Source organism: Artemia sp. Qi Xiang Cuo, chromosome 3, assembly GCF_049724085.1.
Source record: "Artemia sp. Qi Xiang Cuo chromosome 3, ASM4972408v1, whole genome shotgun sequence".
Classification (NCBI taxonomy): Eukaryota; Metazoa; Arthropoda; class Branchiopoda; order Anostraca; family Artemiidae; genus Artemia; species Artemia sp. Qi Xiang Cuo.
The window spans coordinates 39723747-39745898 of record NC_142796.1 but is presented as its reverse complement, the minus strand read 5'-3'; the positions used below and the strand labels follow the sequence as shown (position 1 = coordinate 39745898).

Here is a 22152-nt window from a genome sequence, read left to right as displayed (position 1 = left end):
AAAAACAACAAAGAAATATATTAATTAGGGTCATTTCTGGGATAATTGGGGGGGAGGGGGTTTTGATATGCATTACCACACATGCAAATCTGATACTTGGACAAAAGCAACACAGAAGAAACTGAGAACACATTCCTGACACCATAGCCTAAGCCTATGCTAATAGTTTTACAGGCTGTGCTGCAGCAACTGCAAGGTTATACATCATTTTCTGACGACTCCACACTTAAAATTATGATAAGTTTATAAAAGAAACTTTAGCTGTCCAAACTGGAATGGTACATAGTAATATACCCAGTAGCATGACAGATAATCATCACTTTAACTGTTAAATCACTGTAAAATCTCTATTATGTCACCTAGAAAATGGATTGTTTATCATTGGATTTGCCTACATTTTCTAATTAATATGTGATTAGCTTGAATATTTCAACCATATACAAAACCAAAAATTTAAAACACACGAATAGTAAACAGTGGAGCCTAATCTTGGACACACACATTAAGCTTACACCTAAAGTTCGAAAATGCTACCCAATCTTGGACAAATGATTTTAAAGTTACAAAAAAGTATACAAATCATGGGTACGTTCAATCTAAAACAAGTGTTGTGAAGCAGAACAATTGTATCTAAATAGGCAAGGATATCAAGATAACTTTTTTTTAACTTCAAATGTTAAAAAAATTGTTTTCTTGCCTCATTGTAGCCAGCCAATCAAATTTGTCTGCATTATATCCAAAATTAGAAGCCTACTGTCCAAATTTATGACAGATACATTTTTATCAAAGTATTTGATTAAAATCACAATTGTACTATGTAACCAAAATTACAGATAATAGTAGATTCTCTGGCACTTCTCTATCTATTGTGAACAAGCCAGCCATGGGCGCCAGCAAGGGGGCTGGAAAGTTGGGACTATAAAGTAATTATAAGGAAACCAAAGGAAAGAGAGCAGAATATGGAAAAACCATGGACAAAATGTTTGTTGCCCCCTTGTTGGCGGCCTACCTGTAGATTTTGACCCATAATAAGGAAAATATAAGTTCTGATTTGTGACTGAGTAACTCTTAACCAGTTTTCCACAAACATTTTTCTTTATGATTTGGTTGGAGTAAAAAAAAAAAAAAAAAAAAAAAAAAATCAAATTCTTCATAGTAGTGAATGGTAAGTAAATAACGCCCGACGTTCTAGGTCCACTGGGTCTATACGATCCCCTCTGGGGAAAAACACGAACTTTTTGATTACCCATAAAAATCCAAACAGAGCTTGACTTTTACAAGCAATTGCTCATTTAAACTGCACGTAGACAATATTGTACACAAAGGGCACTACTCAATCCAAAGTTTAACGAGTATGCGAAGGCTGGGTTTCTCAGATCGTCAGCTCTTATTGGCTTACACGACATACATCAGGCCAATCCTTGAATATTGTTGTCCTGTCTGGGGTCCCCACACCTACATGTCAGAGGAACTAGAAGACGTTCAAAAACGTGCTACTAAAATAATTCTTGGACCCAGGTATGAGAGTTACGAGCATGCCCTTGTGGTTATGAGCTTGCCCACATTGTTCGCCCAAAGACATGATTTGATAATGAGATTCGGGAAATTACTCATGTCAAACAAGAAACATCGCTCAATTCTTCCTCCAACCACACCAACCCCCAAACTCACCAGGCATCAGAACAGACTGCAACCCGTCAAGTGCCGAACAAACAGATTTGCAAATTCCTTTGTACTATATTTTGTTAGTGTATTAAATAAGTGATTTTTTTTTCTTAAATGCATTGTAAAAAATAGCATGATTTAGCATTCAGTTTTGTTTGCGACAAAAGCTATTTGAATAAACAAATACAAAAACAAATACAAAACATTGATTGTTTTTTCTGTGTTACAAAAATTATTGTATTCATAAAACTTCATAAAACTATAGTTTCACAAAATTTAATGAAACAAATAGAAAAGATTTCTCAACTAAAGTAAGGAGCAAGTTTAAAACTTAAAACAAATATAAATTACGCTGTATAAGGGTTACTTCTCCCTTTTTGACACCTTTCTCATTAAAAAATTTTTTTTAGTACTTTGAAATTTTTTTTCCCAATTGCAAATTTTCTTTAAAAACTTGAAAAGAAGCCTAACTTCACAGTGAAGAGTAAGGAGCAAAGGAGGAGACAGCCCCATTCATACAAAGAATAATCTGTTCAAATAGGTTTCAAATCTTTTCCTTGCTTTCAGTTGAGAAGCTCTTTTTTTATTTAATTTCTGATTGTTTTCCAAACAAACCTTGTTATTTGAGTACGGTAGGCTAGAATTTAAGCCACATCAAGTTTTTTTTTCAAATTTTAGGAAATGGTTTATTTTCCTAACCCAGACCCTTTTCCAGGATAGTCAAAAGTAGCTAAAGTAGAATTTTAGGTAAATATCTACCAAATCATATTATTGAGTTAGGAATAAAGCAAATACACCATTAGATGCCTTTTTTTATGCTGATTAACAATATAATAAGAATTTCTATCGGAAATGAATTTCAGCCCCCCCCCCCCATATATATATACCTAACCTAACCCGGAATTGGCATATATCGGGGGATGAAATTCATTTCCGATAGAAATGCTTATTATATTTGTAATCAGCATAAAAAAAGGCATCAAATGGTGTATTCACTTTAGTCCTAACTCAATCATATGATTTGGTAGATATTTACCAAATTTTACCCTTCCCGGGGCATACTTTAGCCTATAGACCCATCCCCCAAAGTTTCATTTTCCTAACCTAACCTCTTCCCAAGATAGCCAAAAGTAACTAGAGTAGAATTTTACCCTGGAAGACCATAGAGCTCTTAAATGGATTAAGGTAAGGTAGCTGTCAAAAATTAGACATTGTTCAAGCAGTGGGGGTATTAACTAGCCTACTGTTGTAAAATAGTAGCTCAAACTTTTCTAAATACCAAGATCATACTCACCTAGTACAGTTACAAATAGTTTTATTTTCGTCAAAACACTTTGTCAATTTTTATGGCAAAATCACATTTAAGTGTCTTTGTTTGGCTCAATTCTGTAGAAATTTCTTTTCCCCAATTCCGTACCATGTTCTAATTTTTAAAACTTTTCACAGCTTTGTAGGGGTATCTAGGAAACTGTCATCTATTATTTATGGATCAGAACTAGAGGGCGAACAGAGCTAGAGAATTAGAATCCCACCTTTAGAGGGAGATCTTCGAGGTTTGGAAAGCAAATCTTGAATCACTTTCCCTGTGTTTTTGCGGATGAAGACGGACAAGAATAACTTTCTATTGGGTTTTTGCGACTGGAAATGCTTTCTGCTTCCTTGAATAGTGAGTCCAAACGGATCGCTGAATGTGAAGCTGGAAACCACATTTCTGACGTAATTTTCAAACAGGCCGAACGTATTCCACTAGTTTTTGTGCTACAAGAGTCGTCTTTGCTTTCAAATTTTTCGTTTTTGCTTTGAAATTATAAATTCATGTGTTGAAGCCACCTTATAAGCCATTGAGCCTTAATCATTGAGCAGACATGAAGTCACAATACATATTATTGGTAGTATCGTGTGTAATCAATGGCTTTCCTCCATTCATTTTGAACAGAATTTCCAGATAGGAGGGAGAAGAAAGTTTTTGAACAATTTTTTTTCACCGGAAAAACGTTAAATGTCAGAATACTATGCCCCCCTATTCCCCCAGTGGCTAACTTTGCGAGTAACAAGGAGTCCTTGCACTATTAGTTAAAATTTTTGGATCATTAAGAAAAGGGTAAAAAAAAATGAGATTACTGATTCCCTACTACATACAATCTCAAAGGAACTGTTCGTCATGTTTTTTTGTTTTTTTTTTTGCTTTTTAGTATAGAAAAAGTTGTCAAAGAAACTTTGAAAGGGGCTCATTTGATTTGAAATGGAAAATTCTAGAGCTCTTTTTAATATTCAAAAGTGATTGGAGGGCAACAAGCACCCCTCCCTCCTCTTTACGCCCATCATTTCCTCAAACACATCCAATCAAAATTTTGAGATAGCAATTGTGTTCAGTGTAGTTGAAAGGCTTATTAACTATTAAAAATGACAACCCCCCCCCCCAGATTCCTCAGGGCAAGGGCTATAAGTTATACTAGTTGCTAATTATTAATATATAAGGTTTTATGGGAGAGGTGGCTATATAAACTTTGGAGGGGGTTCATTCGATTTAAAAGACAAATTAATCTGCATAGTCAGTTTAATATACATATGCTGATATTAGTTCCTTAAAGTCTTTATACTTTTTCATTTCATAATGTGTTAATTTAAAAAAAGTTTAAACTAAATTTACAAACTGAGCGAGAATATAGGACCGATAAAGAATCGATAAAGTTCATCATTAATGGTGTCATTCAAAAGAATTGGATGTAGTAGTTATTAATAGTAGTTTTGTTTAGACTTTAAATTCACAACAATGTAAAAATTGCCTTCGGCTGGAATTGGACCTGAGACCTTCGGAGCAGAGTTTGCTGCCCTATTCCTTGAGGTTTGTCTTTTACTATTCCAAAGAAGAAAAAGCTGTAAGCTTCTTTTATTCAAATGATGAGGCTTAATTTTAGAAGGAAAGAAAAGTATGTGAGTGACGTCATTTTTATATACATCAGTATTGCAATGCCGTTTTCACACTTGTCAAACTTAATTTGAAAAATTTAAGATTTTCATACATGGAAATACATTAAATTGCTAGTGTAAAATTTTCCTTTGAAATTATAACTTGAGAAAAATCTTCTATTCAATGATTTTCAATACTTTCCCGCATGCGATAGTTTTAGCACCATCGTGAAGAGTGAAGCGGCCCATTTGCGGAAAATCCTGAAAGTTCTCTAAGCAAATTTTTCTAGAAAGGCATTCAAATTGGGTATCTGCAATTTGAGTTTGTTTAATAAACCGAGGTCTCGTTGTTTCTCGTTTCCCCGTTTTCTTGTCAACAATAGCAATAAGATCTTTCACTCGAACAGTCTCTGAAACTGTGTGAATATAGCAGACACAAGAAAAACCATTGGAAACAATACGTTTATGTTCTTGCATCTCAACCTGGGCTTCAAAAATTCGGCCAGTTGTACGAGATTTTGATGGGTCACAGAGGAAAAAACCCGGTGATATGTCTTCTCCATCAACGCCTTTCAGCTTAATTCGTACGTTTTCTCCAGGCACAACCTCTTGCACCTCATCATTGTCAGACCACAGTTGATCAACGACAACTTGGCTCTTATTGGGCATAACAATTAATTTATCTCCTAGTTTAGCAGTGCCAACTTCCACTTTTCCCAAAACCACAGTACCCATATCCTTGTCTCTGTCAACAATTGGCATAACAAATTGGGCGTGTTTCATTCGACTTACTGGTATCATATTCTCAACGAAACTTAAGAACGTGGGTCCCGAGTACGATGGACAAATATCAGATCCAACGGGTTCCTTAAGACCTGCACCGGTCAAGCCAGAGGCGGGCATGAAAGTGACATGTTTCAGAGGGTCAAAACCAACTTTCTCCAAGTAAGGCCTTACTTTGTCTTTGCATTCCTCATATCTTTCTTTGCTCCAATTTACAGTAGGATCATCCATATTGTTAATCAGCACTATCAAATGTTTAACACCCGCAGTTTTTACTAACATAGCGTGTTCTCTAGTTTACCCTCCTCTTTCAAAACCGGTTTCAAATTCACCTTTCCTGGCTGATATCACAAGGACAGCGAGATAAGCCTGGGAAGCTCCTTTAATCATATTTGGTACTAAGCTTTTGTGGCCTGGTGCGTCAAGAATTGTGAAATGCTTGCTTTCAGTTTCAAAAGATTTTCGACCAACTTCAAGCGTTTTTCCTTTATCTCGTTCTTCTTAATTAGTAGCAAGTAACCAAGAATCTCTGTATTTTCCTTTGGATTCCTCTTTGTATTTCTCTATGGTTCTTTTGCCAACTTTCCCGGTCAAAACTAAAATCTTCCCACCAATAGTTGACTTTTCAGCATCAACATGACCTATAAAAACAATATTCACATGCTCCTTCTTTTCTTACCATAACGGATTAATAGTTTATGATTTTTGGTTCAATTCTGTCCACATTTTATGATGAACTATGTCGATCCTTTATGTAAAAAACAAAATAATGTCGTATTTTTCTATTCACGTCATAGCTCTAATAAAACTATGGTGACATTCATTATTTATCTAGTAGGGTTTCAGACAAGGTGGTTCAAATGATGTACTTTTGTTTTGACCTGACTATTTTTAGGAGTTCTGGGTTTTTATATTTCTTAGCATTGGACAGATTGTCTCTTACTAGGTTACTAGCTACTGCTGCCACCCGGATTCGCATATAAAAGAGTAATGAGAGGCAGCGTGACCGAGTGGTCCAAGACTCTGGTGTTAGCCACCAGTCTCTTCGGAGGTGGGGGTTCAAATCTTACCGCTGCCATACGATTATGCACAAAAATCAAATATCTTTAAAAAGACTGCAGTATGAAAAGACATAAAAAATGCAGTTTTTAGTGGAAAAATTTATTCTCTTTTAGAAATAATTTATTTTAGCTACAAAAGATTTTTAATCCAATTAATTTCCTTTAAAATTAGCCATTGAACAACTCTCTACGATGTTCCAGTGCCAAGCTATCCGTGAAAAAAAAAAAGTATCCCGTTTAGGCAGAATGTTGTAGTAGCTGCCACTTTTCTTGATTTTCAAGCCAATATATTTCCTTTGCTGTTCAAGCCAAGGGACAAAAAGTTTCCTATATAGGGGTTTCGAACAAGGCAGTTCTAATGGTGTACTTTTTGTTTTGATCTAACTCCTTTTTTTAGGAGTTATGGGTTTTTATGTTTCTTAACATTGGACGTGATCGTCTCCTACTAGGTTTCAGCTACCGCTGCAACCCGGAAAAACTAGTTTTAAAATTTTTAGGTATTTTTCTAATTTAAATTAAAAGATTAAAATTATTGCTCATATACCTAAAATATATTCATTTCGCCAAGGTTTAAACAATTTCAAAAGATCTCCATAATAAGCCTCTATCTTCTCGTCAAATTCAAATGGGCTCACCTTTCTGTGTTTTATGATATACGGTTTAAACAGCCTTTTTCTGAGGTATAATGATTATAAACAGGAAAAAGCGTACGGTTTTTTCTTCTTTGAGTAGTAAGAGATGAGCCTCAAAGAATCATGGAGCTAACTAAGTCCAATGCATGCAATGGAAACCATTCTTCTTCTAATGATTGTCTTGTAATTTATCACTAAAATATAGTTTTTCGTAAAAATTTATTTAATATTAAAAATTGTTTTTGTTAATTACAAAAAGTTTCTGTATGCAGCAATTTCTTTTAAAATGAGCCATTAAACAACTCTCTATTCTGATGATTAATCACGTACCATTATGACGTAATTCATCAATATTGACCATGACAATGCAGTTTTTTGTAATAAAATGATTTTATATTAAAGATAATTTTCTTTAATTACAAAAGGTTTTTTTTAGCCACGCTTCTAGAAGCGTATAAACAAGGGCTAAATTTGTGCTTTGTCAGAGTATTATATTATATGTACAATAACCTTAGAGCGCAAATCAAAATATCCTCAAATCCGGTCGAATCCGCTGTTGTATCGGTCCGTAAAGGAGTCAGGCAAGGTTCAGTCAGGTATCCGAGTTTGTACAACTATAGTGTTCTGCCGGCGCAAGCCCAAGTAGTTACTTCTTATGTTTCAAAAGGGATAGATGTTTCATTGATGACGTATACTGACAGCTTGCTTAATTTGAACATGTCCACTGATCGACTTTCGAAGAGTTTTAATGTGCTGAATACGGATTACAATAGCGAAGGTTTGTCGTTTAATGTATCAAAATTTGCCATCTTGTTTTTCAATGTGGAACATTATCAAAAAGAAATCCTTTTGGGCGATTCAACTGTGAAACCTGAAATCTGAGAGTATTACTTACCTTGATTTACGAATCGGTCAAAGCCTCCACTCCACCGGGATAAAGCTTATACGCCACGTAGAAGTGAAAATCCAGATTTTGTACGGGTCAATTATTGGTAATAGACATCGGTTCTGCCGGTAAATATTTTGCGTCGCTGTATTGCCCTTCCGTATATACTGTATATAGCACCTTTTTGGAAATACCTATCGTCCACTCAGTGTGCAAAAGTAAGAGTTCAGTTTTTTCGATTCGCGAAGTTCCTTCTGAGACTTCCACCATGGACGAGTAGCTCCTATATCATGCGTAATTATGGCGTATCCGATCCAACAGTCTGTATTAACCGTGTCGTCGAGAATTTTTTGAAAACCGCTAAGGGAAGAGCGAACCCGTTGCTAGCCATCCTGTGCCAGTAGTTTTGCTAATGTGCATCAAATATGTTTGGTGATGTTCCGTAGTGTGACTTTTCTTTTCTTTTTTCCTTTGTTATACTTCCTTTTAATTCCATGTGAAATTTCGGGCAATAAATTTAATTACTTACTTACTGACCACAAAGTCCTTGCTTTTCCAGTGTACCTATCAGGCGGATTTACAGATAGAACTGGAGTAGTTCAGCTGCTTCCAGGTAACCAGACTATAACCTGCAAGAGATTTTCCAGCAAAATGAGCCACATACATGAAGAAATAGATACCCGTGTCACTCTTCACATGAGTGTCTGTGCCAGGACGGGGTGTATGGATGTAATTATTGAAGCAAATGGCACAGACATTGTCGTCATCTTGCTTCCTTCTTTTAAGACGATTGAAAAGTAAAGCCATGCCACCCCCAAGGCCTTGGTTTATTTGTGGGGCAAAGTCATTTAGGTCAAAGAACTTGCAAATAGACTCCCACCGTCTCTAGTGAATTCAATTGAATTTTGTACTGTTTCACCGATTGTGATACTGTGAGCTTCATTTTCTCCAAAGGAAAGTAGACAATCCTTAGAGCAGCTGTGTCGTGGTTACCTCTAATAGTTGCTCTTACTGAAGACATTTTGAAACAAATCGACCGAGTTTTAATGACCTCCGCGTTCACTTGTTCCCTTGCCGGAAAGCGCTGAAGAGCCTGCCTTCAACCGACAACTTCTTTGCCCAGTGCTTTCACTATGTCGGATTTTTGGTCCTCTTTTCAGACGAAAGAATTGTGTCAGACGTCGGAATTTTGTCGGATTTTTAGTAAGAAACGGATATTTGTCTGATTTTTAATTGTTCTAGATTTTCTTTTGTTACTGGAGAAGGATTTTCAAACTAGCGAAATGGGTGGACCGTTCTCTCAGTGATTAAAAAAAAACCTATCGCTAGTTTAAGCAAAGCGAAAATTTTTAAAAGTTGCTGCAGTTTTGTTCTGCAATAAGGAGTTTGAAAAACAGGCATACCTCCTTGACATGGTTGGGCGTTGTGATGGGAATGCAGAAACCCTTTTCAACCTTATTTGTGATGTTCTTCAAGATAAAAATATACACCAGAAATCTGGGTTGGATTCTGTGCAGACACATGTAATACTATGTTTGAGTGTGATGACTTGATTGTGAGCAGAATCAAGGACAAATTCCCATCTGTAATATGTGTCAAGTGCAGCAGTCATTCTATTCATTTAGTTGCTTCTTATGCTTGCAAACAATTGCCAAAGCGATTGGGAGATCTGTGTTGCACAGTATACGACCACTTCAGCATGAGTGCCAAGCGACGCTCTGAATTCCAATTGCACCAGAAATTTACAGACACCCCAGTCCTGAATGTGCTTACCCCATGTCAGACATGTTGGCTGTCTCTTCGGATGTGTGTTGAGCGACTATTGCACTATTAGGATGCGCTTAGTAGCTACTTTCAGGGAGTAGCAGCTGAGGATCCAACTCACGCAAATGATAGTGTATCGCAAGCCCTAAAAAACCGACTGCTTCGGATTTAACTTAAGTTCCAGCTCTATGTGCTGGAGCTGTTTAGAGATTTTAATCTTCTTTTCCAACGTGAAAAATCTTTGTTTCACAAAATAGAATTAGAGGTGGAGATACTTCTAAGAAATCCGACCATGAATTTCATAAAGACTAGCTACATTAGATCAACCTTGCTATTGAATCTCGACCCTGACAAAGCAAGTGAATACATTCCAGCTGAAGATGTGTACTTGGAGATGGCAGCTCACGAGTCTCTTCAAACCTTGCAGTCAAATCCGAGCACAAAAGCAGATGAACGTGAAGTGAAATTCACCTATGAATGCGCACGTAAGTTACATGTGGAGGCGATGAAGCAGCTGAGGATCAACGTTGTGTGAGATCCTTGACCCTACGCATAGTAGCTATTTTAAGGGAGAAGAAGCTGAGGATCCAACTCACGCAAATGATAGTTTATCGCAAGCCCTAAAAAATCGACTGCTTCGGATTTAACTTAAGTTCCAGCTCTATGTGCTGGAGCTGTTTAGAGATTTGAATCTTCTTTTACTACGTGAAAACTCTTTGTTCCACAAAATAGAATTAGAGGTGGAGATACTTCTAAGAAATCCGACCATGAATTTCATAAAGACTAGCTACATTAGATCAACCTTGCTATTGAATCTCGACCCTGACAAAGCAAGTGAATACATTCCAGCTGAAGATGTGTACTTGGAGATGGCAGCTCACGAGTCTCTTCAAACCTTGCAGTCAAATCCGAGCACAAAAGCAGATGAACGTGAAGTGAAATTCACCTATGAATGCGCACGTAAGTTACATGTGGAGGCGATGAAGCAGCTGAGGATCAACGTTGTGTGAGATCCTTGACCCTACGCATAGTAGCTATTTTAAGGGAGAAGAAGCTGAGGATCCAACTCACGCAAATGATAGTTTATCGCAAGCCCTAAAAAATCGACTGCTTCGGATTTAACTTAAGTTCCAGCTCTATGTGCTGGAGCTGTTTAGAGATTTTAATCTTCTTTTACTACGTGAAAACTCTTTGTTCCACAAAATAGAATTAGAGGTGGAGATACTTCTAAGAAATCCGACCATGAATTTCATAAAGACTAGCTACATTAGATCAACCTTGCTATTGAATCTCGACCCTGACAAAGCAAGTGAATACATTCCAGCTGAAGATGTGTACTTGGAGATGGCAGCTCACGAGTCTCTTCAAACCTTGCAGTCAAATCCGAGCACAAAAGCAGATGAACGTGAAGTGAAATTCACCTATGAATGCGCACGTAAGTTACATGTGGAGGCGATGAAGCAGCTGAGGATCAACGTTGTGTGAGATCCTTGACCCTACGCTTAGTAGCTATTTTAAGGGAGAAGAAGCTGAGGATCCAACTCACGCAAATGATAGTTTATCGCAAGCCTAAAAAATCGACTGCTTCGGATTTAACTTAAGTTCCAGCTCTATGTGCTGGAGCTGTTTAGAGATTTGAATCTTCTTTTCCAACGTGAAAAATCTTTGTTTCACAAAATAGAATTAGAGGTGGAGATACTTCTAAGAAATCCGACCATGAATTTCATAAAGACTAGCTACATTAGATCAACCTTGCTATTGAATCTCGACCCTGACAAAGCAAGTGAATACATTCCAGCTGAAGATGTGTACTTGGAGATGGCAGCTCACGAGTCTCTTCAAACCTTGCAGTCAAATCCGAGCACAAAAGCAGATGGACGTGAAGTGAAATTCACCTATGAATGCGCACGTAAGTTACATGTGGAGGCGATGAAGCAGCTGAGGATCAACGTTGTGTGAGATCCTTGACCCTACGCTTAGTAGCTATTTTAAGGGAGAAGAAGCTGAGGATCCAACTCACGCAAATGATAGTTTATCGCAAGCCCTAAAAAATCGACTGCTTCGGATTTAACTTAAGTTCAAGCTCTATGTGCTGGAGCTGTTTAGAGATTTTAATCTTCTTTTACTACGTGAAAACTCTTTGTTCCACAAAATAGAATTAGAGGTGGAGATACTTCTAAGAAATCCGACCATGAATTTCATAAAGACTAGCTACATTAGATCAACCTTGCTATTGAATCTCGACCCTGACAAAGCAAGTGAATACATTCCAGCTGAAGATGTGTACTTGGAGATGGCAGCTCACGAGTCTCTTCAAACCTTGCAGTCAAATCCGAGCACAAAAGCAGATGAACGTGAAGTGAAATTCACCTATGAATGCGCACGTAAGTTACATGTGGAGGCGATGAAGCAGCTGAGGATCAACGTTGTGTGAGATCCTTGACCCTACGCTTAGTAGCTATTTTAAGGGAGAAGAAGCTGAGGATCCAACTCACACAAATGATAGTTTATCGCAAGCCCTAAAAAATCGACTGCTTCGGATTTAACTTAAGTTCAAGCTCTATGTGCTGGAGCTGTTTAGAGATTTTAATCTTCTTTTACTACGTGAAAACTCTTTGTTCCACAAAATAGAATTAGAGGTGGAGATACTTCTAAGAAATCCGACCATGAATTTCATAAAGACTAGCTACATTAGATCAACCTTGCTATTGAATCTCGACCCTGACAAAGCAAGTGAATACATTCCAGCTGAAGATGTGTACTTGGAGATGGCAGCTCACGAGTCTCTTCAAACCTTGCAGTCAAATCCGAGCACAAAAGCAGATGAACGTGAAGTGAAATTCACCTATGAATGCGCACGTAAGTTACATGTGGAGGCGATGAAGCAGCTGAGGATCAACGTTGTGTGAGATCCTTGACCCTACGCTTAGTAGCTATTTTAAGGGAGAAGAAGCTGAGGATCCAACTCACGCAAATGATAGTTTATCGCAAGCCCTAAAAAATCGACTGCTTCGGATTTAACTTAAGTTCCAGCTCTATGTGCTGGAGCTGTTTAGAGATTTGAATCTTCTTTTCCAACGTGAAAAATCTTTGTTTCACAAAATAGAATTAGAGGTGGAGATACTTCTAAGAAATCCGACCATGAATTTCATAAAGACTAGCTACATTAGATCAACCTTGCCATTGAATCTCGACCCTGACAAAGCAAGTGAATACATTCCAGCTGAAGATGTGTACTTGGAGATGGCAGCTCACGAGTCTCTTCAAACCTTGCAGTCAAATCCGAGCACAAAAGCAGATGAACGTGAAGTGAAATTCACCTATGAATGCGCACGTAAGTTACATGTGGAGGCGATGAAGCAGCTGAGGATCAACGTTGTGTGAGATCCTTGACCCTACGCTTAGTAGCTATTTTAAGGGAGAAGAAGCTGAGGATCCAACTCACGCAAATGATAGTTTATCGCAAGCCCTAAAAAATCGACTGCTTCGGATTTAACTTAAGTTCAAGCTCTATGTGCTGGAGCTGTTTAGAGATTTTAATCTTCTTTTACTACGTGAAAACTCTTTGTTCCACAAAATAGAATTAGAGGTGGAGATACTTCTAAGAAATCCGACCATGAATTTCATAAAGACTAGCTACATTAGATCAACCTTGCTATTGAATCTCGACCCTGACAAAGCAAGTGAATACATTCCAGCTGAAGATGTGTACTTGGAGATGGCAGCTCACGAGTCTCTTCAAACCTTGCAGTCAAATCCGAGCACAAAAGCAGATGAACGTGAAGTGAAATTCACCTATGAATGCGCACGTAAGTTACATGTGGAGGCGATGAAGCAGCTGAGGATCAACGTTGTGTGAGATCCTTGACCCTACGCTTAGTAGCTATTTTAAGGGAGAAGAAGCTGAGGATCCAACTCACGCAAATGATAGTTTATCGCAAGCCCTAAAAAATCGACTGCTTCGGATTTAACTTAAGTTCAAGCTCTATGTGCTGGAGCTGTTTAGAGATTTTAATCTTCTTTTACTACGTGAAAACTCTTTGTTCCACAAAATAGAATTAGAGGTGGAGATACTTCTAAGAAATCCGACCATGAATTTCATAAAGACTAGCTACATTAGATCAACCTTGCTATTGAATCTCGACCCTGACAAAGCAAGTGAATACATTCCAGCTGAAGATGTGTACTTGGAGATGGCAGCTCACGAGTCTCTTCAAACCTTGCAGTCAAATCCGAGCACAAAAGCAGATGAACGTGAAGTGAAATTCACCTATGAATGCGCACGTAAGTTACATGTGGAGGCGATGAAGCAGCTGAGGATCAACGTTGTGTGAGATCCTTGACCCTACGCATAGTAGCTATTTTAAGGGAGAAGAAGCTGAGGATCCAACTCACGCAAATGATAGTTTATCGCAAGCCCTAAAAAATCGACTGCTTCGGATTTAACTTAAGTTCAAGCTCTATGTGCTGGAGCTGTTTAGAGATTTTAATCTTCTTTTACTACGTGAAAACTCTTTGTTCCACAAAATAGAATTAGAGGTGGAGATACTTCTAAGAAATCCGACCATGAATTTCATAAAGACTAGCTACATTAGATCAACCTTGCTATTGAATCTCGACCCTGACAAAGCAAGTGAATACATTCCAGCTGAAGATGTGTACTTGGAGATGGCAGCTCACGAGTCTCTTCAAACCTTGCAGTCAAATCCGAGCACAAAAGCAGATGAACGTGAAGTGAAATTCACCTATGAATGCGCACGTAAGTTACATGTGGAGGCGATGAAGCAGCTGAGGATCAACGTTGTGTGAGATCCTTGACCCTACGCTTAGTAGCTATTTTAAGGGAGAAGAAGCTGAGGATCCGAACTCACGCAAATGATAGTTTATCGCAAGCCCTAAAAAATCGACTGCTTCGGATTTAACTTAAGTTCCAGCTCTATGTGCTGGAGCTGTTTAGAGATTTGAATCTTCTTTTCCAACGTGAAAAATCTTTGTTTCACAAAATAGAATTAGAGGTGGAGATACTTCTAAGAAATCCGACCATGAATTTCATAAAGACTAGCTACATTAGATCAACCTTGCTATTGAATCTCGACCCTGACAAAGCAAGTGAATACATTCCAGCTGAAGATGTGTACTTGGAGATGGCAGCTCACGAGTCTCTTCAAACCTTGCAGTCAAATCCGAGCACAAAAGCAGATGAACGTGAAGTGAAATTCACCTATGAATGCGCACGTAAGTTACATGTGGAGGCGATGAAGCAGCTGAGGATCAACGTTGTGTGAGATCCTTGACCCTACGCATAGTAGCTATTTTAAGGGAGAAGAAGCTGAGTATCCAACTCACGCAAATGATAGTTTATCGCAAGCCCTAAAAAATCGACTGCTTCGGATTTAACTTAAGTTCCAGCTCTATGTGCTGGAGCTGTTTAGAGATTTGAATCTTCTTTTACTACGTGAAAACTCTTTGTTCCACAAAATAGAATTAGAGGTGGAGATACTTCTAAGAAATCCGACCATGAATTTCATAAAGACTAGCTACATTAGATCAACCTTGCTATTGAATCTCGACCCTGACAAAGCAAGTGAATACATTCCAGCTGAAGATGTGTACTTGGAGATGGCAGCTCACGAGTCTCTTCAAACCTTGCAGTCAAATCCGAGCACAAAAGCAGATGAACGTGAAGTGAAATTCACCTATGAATGCGCACGTAAGTTACATGTGGAGGCGATGAAGCAGCTGAGGATCAACGTTGTGTGAGATCCTTGACCCTACGCTTAGTAGCTATTTTAAGGGAGAAGAAGCTGAGGATCCAACTCACGCAAATGATAGTTTATCGCAAGCCCTAAAAAATCGACTGCTTCGGATTTAACTTAAGTTCCAGCTCTATGTGCTGGAGCTGTTTAGAGATTTGAATCTTCTTTTCCAACGTGAAAAATCTTTGTTTCACAAAATAGAATTAGAGGTGGAGATACTTCTAAGAAATCCGACCATGAATTTCATAAAGACTAGCTACATTAGATCAACCTTGCTATTGAATCTCGACCCTGACAAAGCAAGTGAATACATTCCAGCTGAAGATGTGTACTTGGAGATGGCAGCTCACGAGTCTCTTCAAACCTTGCAGTCAAATCCGAGCACAAAAGCAGATGAACGTGAAGTGAAATTCACCTATGAATGCGCACGTAAGTTACATGTGGAGGCGATGAAGCAGCTGAGGATCAACGTTGTGTGAGATCCTTGACCCTACGCTTAGTAGCTATTTTAAGGGAGAAGAAGCTGAGGATCCAACTCACGCAAATGATAGTTTATCGCAAGCCCTAAAAAATCGACTGCTTCGGATTTAACTTAAGTTCAAGCTCTATGTGCTGGAGCTGTTTAGAGATTTGAATCTTCTTTTACTACGTGAAAACTCTTTGTTCCACAAAATAGAATTAGAGGTGGAGATACTTCTAAGAAATCCGACCATGAATTTCATAAAGACTAGCTACATTAGATCAACCTTGCTATTGAATCTCGACCCTGACAAAGCAAGTGAATACATTCCAGCTGAAGATGTGTACTTGGAGATGGCAGCTCACGAGTCTCTTCAAACCTTGCAGTCAAATCCGAGCACAAAAGCAGATGAACGTGAAGTGAAATTCACCTATGAATGCGCACGTAAGTTACATGTGGAGGCGATGAAGCAGCTGAGGATCAACGTTGTGTGAGATCCTTGACCCTACGCTTAGTAGCTATTTTAAGGGAGAAGAAGCTGAGGATCCAACTCACGCAAATGATAGTTTATCGCAAGCCCTAAAAAATCGACTGCTTCGGATTTAACTTAAGTTCCAGCTCTATGTGCTGGAGCTGTTTAGAGATTTGAATCTTCTTTTCCAACGTGAAAACTCTTTGTTTCACAAAATAGAATTAGAGGTGGAGATACTTCTAAGAAATCCGACCATGAATTTCATAAAGACTAGCTACATTAGATCAACCTCGCCATTGAATCTCGACCCTGACAAAGCAAGTGAATACATTCCAGCTGAAGATGTGTACTTGGGGATGGCAGCTCACGAGTCTCTTCAAACCTTGCAGTCAAATCCGAGCACAAAAGCAGATGAACGTGAAGTGAAATTCACCTATGAATGCGCACGTAAGTTACATGTGGAGGCGATGAAGCAGCTGAGGATCAACGTTGTGTGAGATCCTTGACCCTACGCTTAGTAGCTATTTTAAGGGAGAAGAAGCTGAGGATCCAACTCACGCAATTGATAGTTTATCGCAAGCCCTAAAAAATCGACTGCTTCGGATTTAACTTAAGTTCCAGCTCTATGTGCTGGAGCTGTTTAGAGATTTGAATCTTCTTTTACTACGTGAAAACTCTTTGTTCCACAAAATAGAATTAGAGGTGGAGATACTTCTAAGAAATCCGACCATGAATTTCATAAAGACTAGCTACATTAGATCAACCTGGCTATATAATCTCGACCCTGACAAAGCAAATGAATACATTCCAGCTGAAGATGTGTACTTGGAGATGGCAGCTCACGAGTCTCTTCAAACCTTGCAGTCAAATCCGAGCACAAAAGCAGATGAACGTGAAGTGAAAGTCATTTATGAATGCGCACGTAAGTTATATGTGGGGGCGATGAAGCAAAACAAGCAGCAATTCTCGTTTGAGGACAAACTATTTACGTTGTGTGAGATCCTTGACCCTACGAAAGCTATGTAGGGTATCAGCACGTATGAGTCAATAGATTAAAGAAATTATTCTTCTTCTTCCCGGCCATTTGTGAAACAGTTTTCAATGTTGGATCTTTTCCCCTGGACGTTCACCGGTAGACACCAGGAAAAGCTGAAAATATTCTAAAATACCTAAATATCGTTTTCGATATTTACTTTTACCATCGATATTTAGTCCGATATATCGATATCCAATATCGCCCAACACTAGCTGCACGGCAGCCATTTTATAGCACCCAAGATGGCTACCATATTGAAGTCTCTGCAAATGGAGCACACCATTGTATCCTATGGCCCTCTTAAAGGTATTTTTGCAGTTAAAATCAATGCTTTGGATTATTTAGAAGCTGAGATGTGGTAAAAATATTTAGTATGGCAACCGTTTTGTAGCATCTGAGATGGCTGCCATATTGGACTCTCTATGCTTATACTACAAGATTTCTCAAAATGTGCATTTTTCATATCCCCCCCCCCTCAAGAAAAATCAAACAAGCATAAGATACTTCACACTGTAAACCAGACTAAAACAAAATGATCATCAGAAACTTCACAAGAGAGCAGTATCTTGTTACTTGTGTACATGGGTACAACCATAGGGAGTTACACGGTAGAAGGAATTCCACTAGATTTAAACATTTACAGATTAAACAGTATAAAATTTGGGGCGGGAGATAAGGGCTTGTGTACATGCACCCCTACCTCTAAGCAAATTTTGATTACACCCATTACTGTAAAACAACAAGTCCATTTTTGGTCACAAGGAGACAGAAAATAGAAAATATTAGCAATGAAAAACGGTCAAGCTACGTTGCTATGAAAATCCTGATTGAAAGCGAATGTTTCCAGTCTTCAAGAAAATCTCTCAAAATTTTTAGTGAAAGAAATAAGTCATTTTTACATGCCTTAAAAGAAGCTTTATTGACTTTAAACTAAATAATATGTAAAAAAAAAAAAAAAAAAAAACTCAACAACCTTTGTATCAAATACACAAATGCAAATCACTTTCAATACATGATACATGGCTAGCCATTTGTAAGCGGGAATGCAATATGTAATACGAAATTTTAATAGATGTTCATTAAGAGCCAAACAAACAAATAAAGCATTATTGCATACCATATTCAAAGACAAAATTAACAACGATCAAGCACGCTACTTAACATCCGATCATTCAATAGCAGAGGCAATGAGTTCACTAATTTCGGTCGAGGATGATCGTAATATAAGTTTAATAGCAATCCCTTCTTCAGAGAGACCCATTCGACCAATAGCAAGCACATTAAATCCTCCGCGAAATAGCCCTGACAGAAGAACTGTGTGGGTAGTTTTTCCACTAGGCACTGCGTCACTGTCCATGCATGGCTTTAGGCCAAGATGACTTGCAACTTTCCAGACAGCATCCTTTAGAGATGGCTCTTGGAGTAAAAAAGTCTCAGCGATTTCGCAGCCTTCTCCCAGCTCTTCCCATAACTCATTAAAATTCCATTGCTCAACCTTTTTACAGTGATCAGACACATCAATTTCAACATCATTGACGGGATAATCATCAAGAATTGCACAATTAGGGCTACCATCTATATCTTCCTTGAGTAAATATAATAATTTGGTTGGGAAGGAGCCAACAGAATTACTCAAAGATTCTGGGAATGTCAAACTGACATAAACACTACCTTCTACATTATACTCAAGGGCAGGGCATGGAATAGAAGCGTCTATTTCAAATTCATCAGGAAGCCCAAGTTCAACAGATACGTTCTCAAGGATTTGATTGTCCATAGTATTAACACAAATAAATTCTAAAACAATATGATTACTAAAAATATGTTTAACAAGCTTTACGTAACGCTCCATGTCACTGTCAGAAAGTATTATTGGATCTGACATCTTAAAAAGTGGTCCATAAGCAGAGAACTCAGGAAGATTTGGAAGACACATAAAGCTATCCAGTGGCAAGTCAGTCTGTGCTTGTTTTGGTCTAGCGGATAAAATCGGTTCAATACTAGGGGGTCGATCAGCCGATGCTAACAGTACAGCCCCCATATCAAATGGCCTGTCAAAATTTCTAGCTTCAATATACTCTAGAAGGGCTTTCTCAAGCATGGCGACAGATACTTCAATCTTACTCAATATATACATGTTTCTAAGCGAAGGTTGAGTTAATAAAAAGCGGAACATCGTTGCTCTGTCACGGACTTCATCATCGGGATCTATTTTGCAGCGATCCAACAAAACTAGGATATCCGGCAATAGGTCTTGGCAGAGTGCTCCAAAGCGAGCGAGGGTAGATATAGCAGCAGCACGGACAGCAAAATTCTCAAGTTGAGTGCGATTGTAAATATAACGAATGTAGCGACGAGGGTCTTTGACTCTTGGGCCTTCTTGACCTAGCAGGTACAGTATACGCACGGCTAAAGAAGTATGCTCACAGTCTTCAATAAACTCACACAGGTAAACCAGGCCTAAAAGGAAAAAGGAGATATTTGTAATTACTACAATAGCATAAAAAAATTCAAGGCATTGCTAGAGACATGCAAAGTGTTTTTAATATTAACAAATGGCTTAAATACATAAACGCAATTAAGAGATAAGATAGATCAGTTAGGCGGTTTTTAAAGACCCTAATTCCCTCTTCTTTTTTTTCCATGCCGAATATTCCGGCAATCAGTGCTGCTCGAGTTTTCTTTAAATTATGTAAATTCTTTGGTGACATGAAACACAAAACCAACTCAATGACCTGTGAAAGCAGGTACATTATTTATTCAGCTTATTGACAGGATAGAATAAAGATCCCCCGGAGTGATTCCTGGCAATCAGGGTGCCAAATCAGCGTTTCCTATAAGAGACCTTTTACCAGTGGTAGATTTGACAATAGCAGAAGTTCATTTACTAAAAATATCTTTTCGTGGTATTTTTATTGAATAAAGAAGAAAAACTGAGCCCCCCCTCCCTGATTTTGAGAATTGAAATCTCCCCGCCAACATTTCAGTGGCTTGGCACCCATGCTCACTGTCCTCCTGATTTAATTCCTTATTTCTAGAAGAGCTAAAAATTACTCAGAGTTAAGTGTGGCAATCACCCTTTAAGTCTTGTACAACCACCAATATCGAGAAAGAGAACAGGAAATGTGCCCATGTTAGAGACTTGCACAATTTAGACAAAATTCATCTCAAAAGTAGATAGGAAGTGTCATCATCACGCAAAGTACTCGTAGAGTATAGCCTTTTATGGGCAGGGGGTAAAAAAAAAGGTACCAATATATGTGCTTTATATCGACAAGAAAAACTCCCATCGTGAGATCCAGAATCTGAAGCTTAGCCGACTCAGCTTAGACACAGATAGAAAAGGGAAAGAAAGGGGGATAGAGAAAAGAGAGAGAGAGAATGAAAGAAAAAATAGAGGGACAGAGAAAGAAAAGGAGAAAAAAGAAAGAGGGAAAAACAGCGATATAAAGTAAAAAAAGAGAGACAGTAAGAAAAGAGAGAAAGAAAGCGGGAGAAAGAAAAAGAAAGTAAGAAAGAGACTGAAAAAGTAAGAAAAAGAAAAAGAGATAGAGAAGAAGAGAGTGAGATAGAGAAAAAAGGAGAGGAATAGAGAGAAAGATGGAGAGAAACAGAGGGAGAGAGAGAAAGTGGAAGACCCTACCTAGTTCCTTGGCTTCCGGGTTATCCTCTACAATTGCAATAATTGTGTCCACTGTGGCACTCTTGTATTCGAGGCCCCCCTCTTCACGGAGGAAATTAGCAAGAATGGACAAAAGAGAACTGTGCTTCTTCGGAAAACGACGGCACAACGTACGAACATTCTATAAAATACAAGTAACAGATTTATAACATAGTTCAACACAAAGAAAAATTGTGTAGATTGAACAATTTTTCAATTCCAAAATGGGATATACAAAAGAGGAAAAAAATGAGCACAATTAGCCTTCATAAATATTCAACACACTAAATTGTCAGCTTAGTTCAGACTGCCTAGGGTCAATAATTGAAAATAAGGTCTAAATACTCGAGATCACAAAACTAGGCATGTGCAGGCCTCTAATTATCTTGGGATATCTTTCTGATTAATTCATAAGCATAGAGTCCCTCCATCCTTCCGGTTCACAGGGATATTCAAGGTAAAGCTAAAGCAGCCAAATAATATTCAGATACAATCTGTTTACAGAGGTCCAAACAATTTGACCTCTTACGCAGGTGTATTTGTTGCACAATTTTTTATAGAAGAAGGGATCAAAGCCTATAAGACACAATCTCTCTATCCTTTTGGAAGGTGAAAGAGCGAGGAGATGCATTTAGTCATACATCCACTATGACTATAAGGCTAAAACTCTTATCTGAGCGGTCACAAACTAATTTGTATTTTTTGCCCCATTGCTGATAATGGTGTTTACTCCCCTTTCCTCATTACTCCTTACTCCTCCTCACCAACCCTAGTTGACTCTTTCTAAGTTTTGTCTTTAAAGCAGAATATTATGTTTATTTGTAAATTGTGACAATGTAAAGTCTTGCGAAATTCACTAGAAATACTGGTTTTGCATTGCATTAATTTGTCATATTCAAAAAAAAAAAAAATGTCTTCAAATTTATTTGCAAAGCAAAACAAAATATTAAATCAAATAAAAGAATACTTAAATAGTCATAATACTAAACAATGACTGAAAATATGCACAATTAAATGATTTCCGACAAAAAAGCAACCTATCATATGCTTCAGTAAAAATACTCAT

General features: G+C 38.0%; 2 protein-coding genes and 1 pseudogene across 4 annotated transcripts in view; all 3 read right to left on the bottom strand.

The window, feature by feature from the left end:
* The window catches only part of LOC148954087 (AT-rich interactive domain-containing protein 5B-like), a 142625-nt gene extending 139534 nt beyond the window's left edge, over positions 1-3091 (bottom strand). The window contains exon 1 of the mRNA XM_089086124.1: positions 2960-3091. The gene's annotated coding sequence lies outside the window, so the exon portion shown is untranslated. The remainder of the gene's footprint in view (positions 1-2959) is intronic.
* A 1661-nt stretch (positions 3092-4752) lies between these two features.
* On the bottom strand, positions 4753-7412 carry LOC148954086 (eukaryotic peptide chain release factor GTP-binding subunit ERF3A-like; annotated as a pseudogene).
* A 10950-nt stretch (positions 7413-18362) lies between these two features.
* Positions 18363-22152, bottom strand: part of LOC148954085 (coatomer subunit gamma-2-like) — a 66453-nt gene continuing 62663 nt past the window's right edge. For 2 of the 3 annotated variants that reach the window (XM_089086911.1, XM_089086910.1), the window contains exons 8-9: positions 21069-21228; positions 18363-19885 (exon numbers count right to left, since the gene is read on the bottom strand). In XM_089086911.1, the coding sequence (XP_088943037.1) occupies positions 18594-19885; positions 21069-21228 (1452 nt within the window). In that variant the 3' untranslated portion in view covers positions 18363-18593. The remainder of the gene's footprint in view (positions 19886-21068; positions 21229-22152) is intronic. The other variant, XM_089086912.1, reaches the window with a different exon arrangement.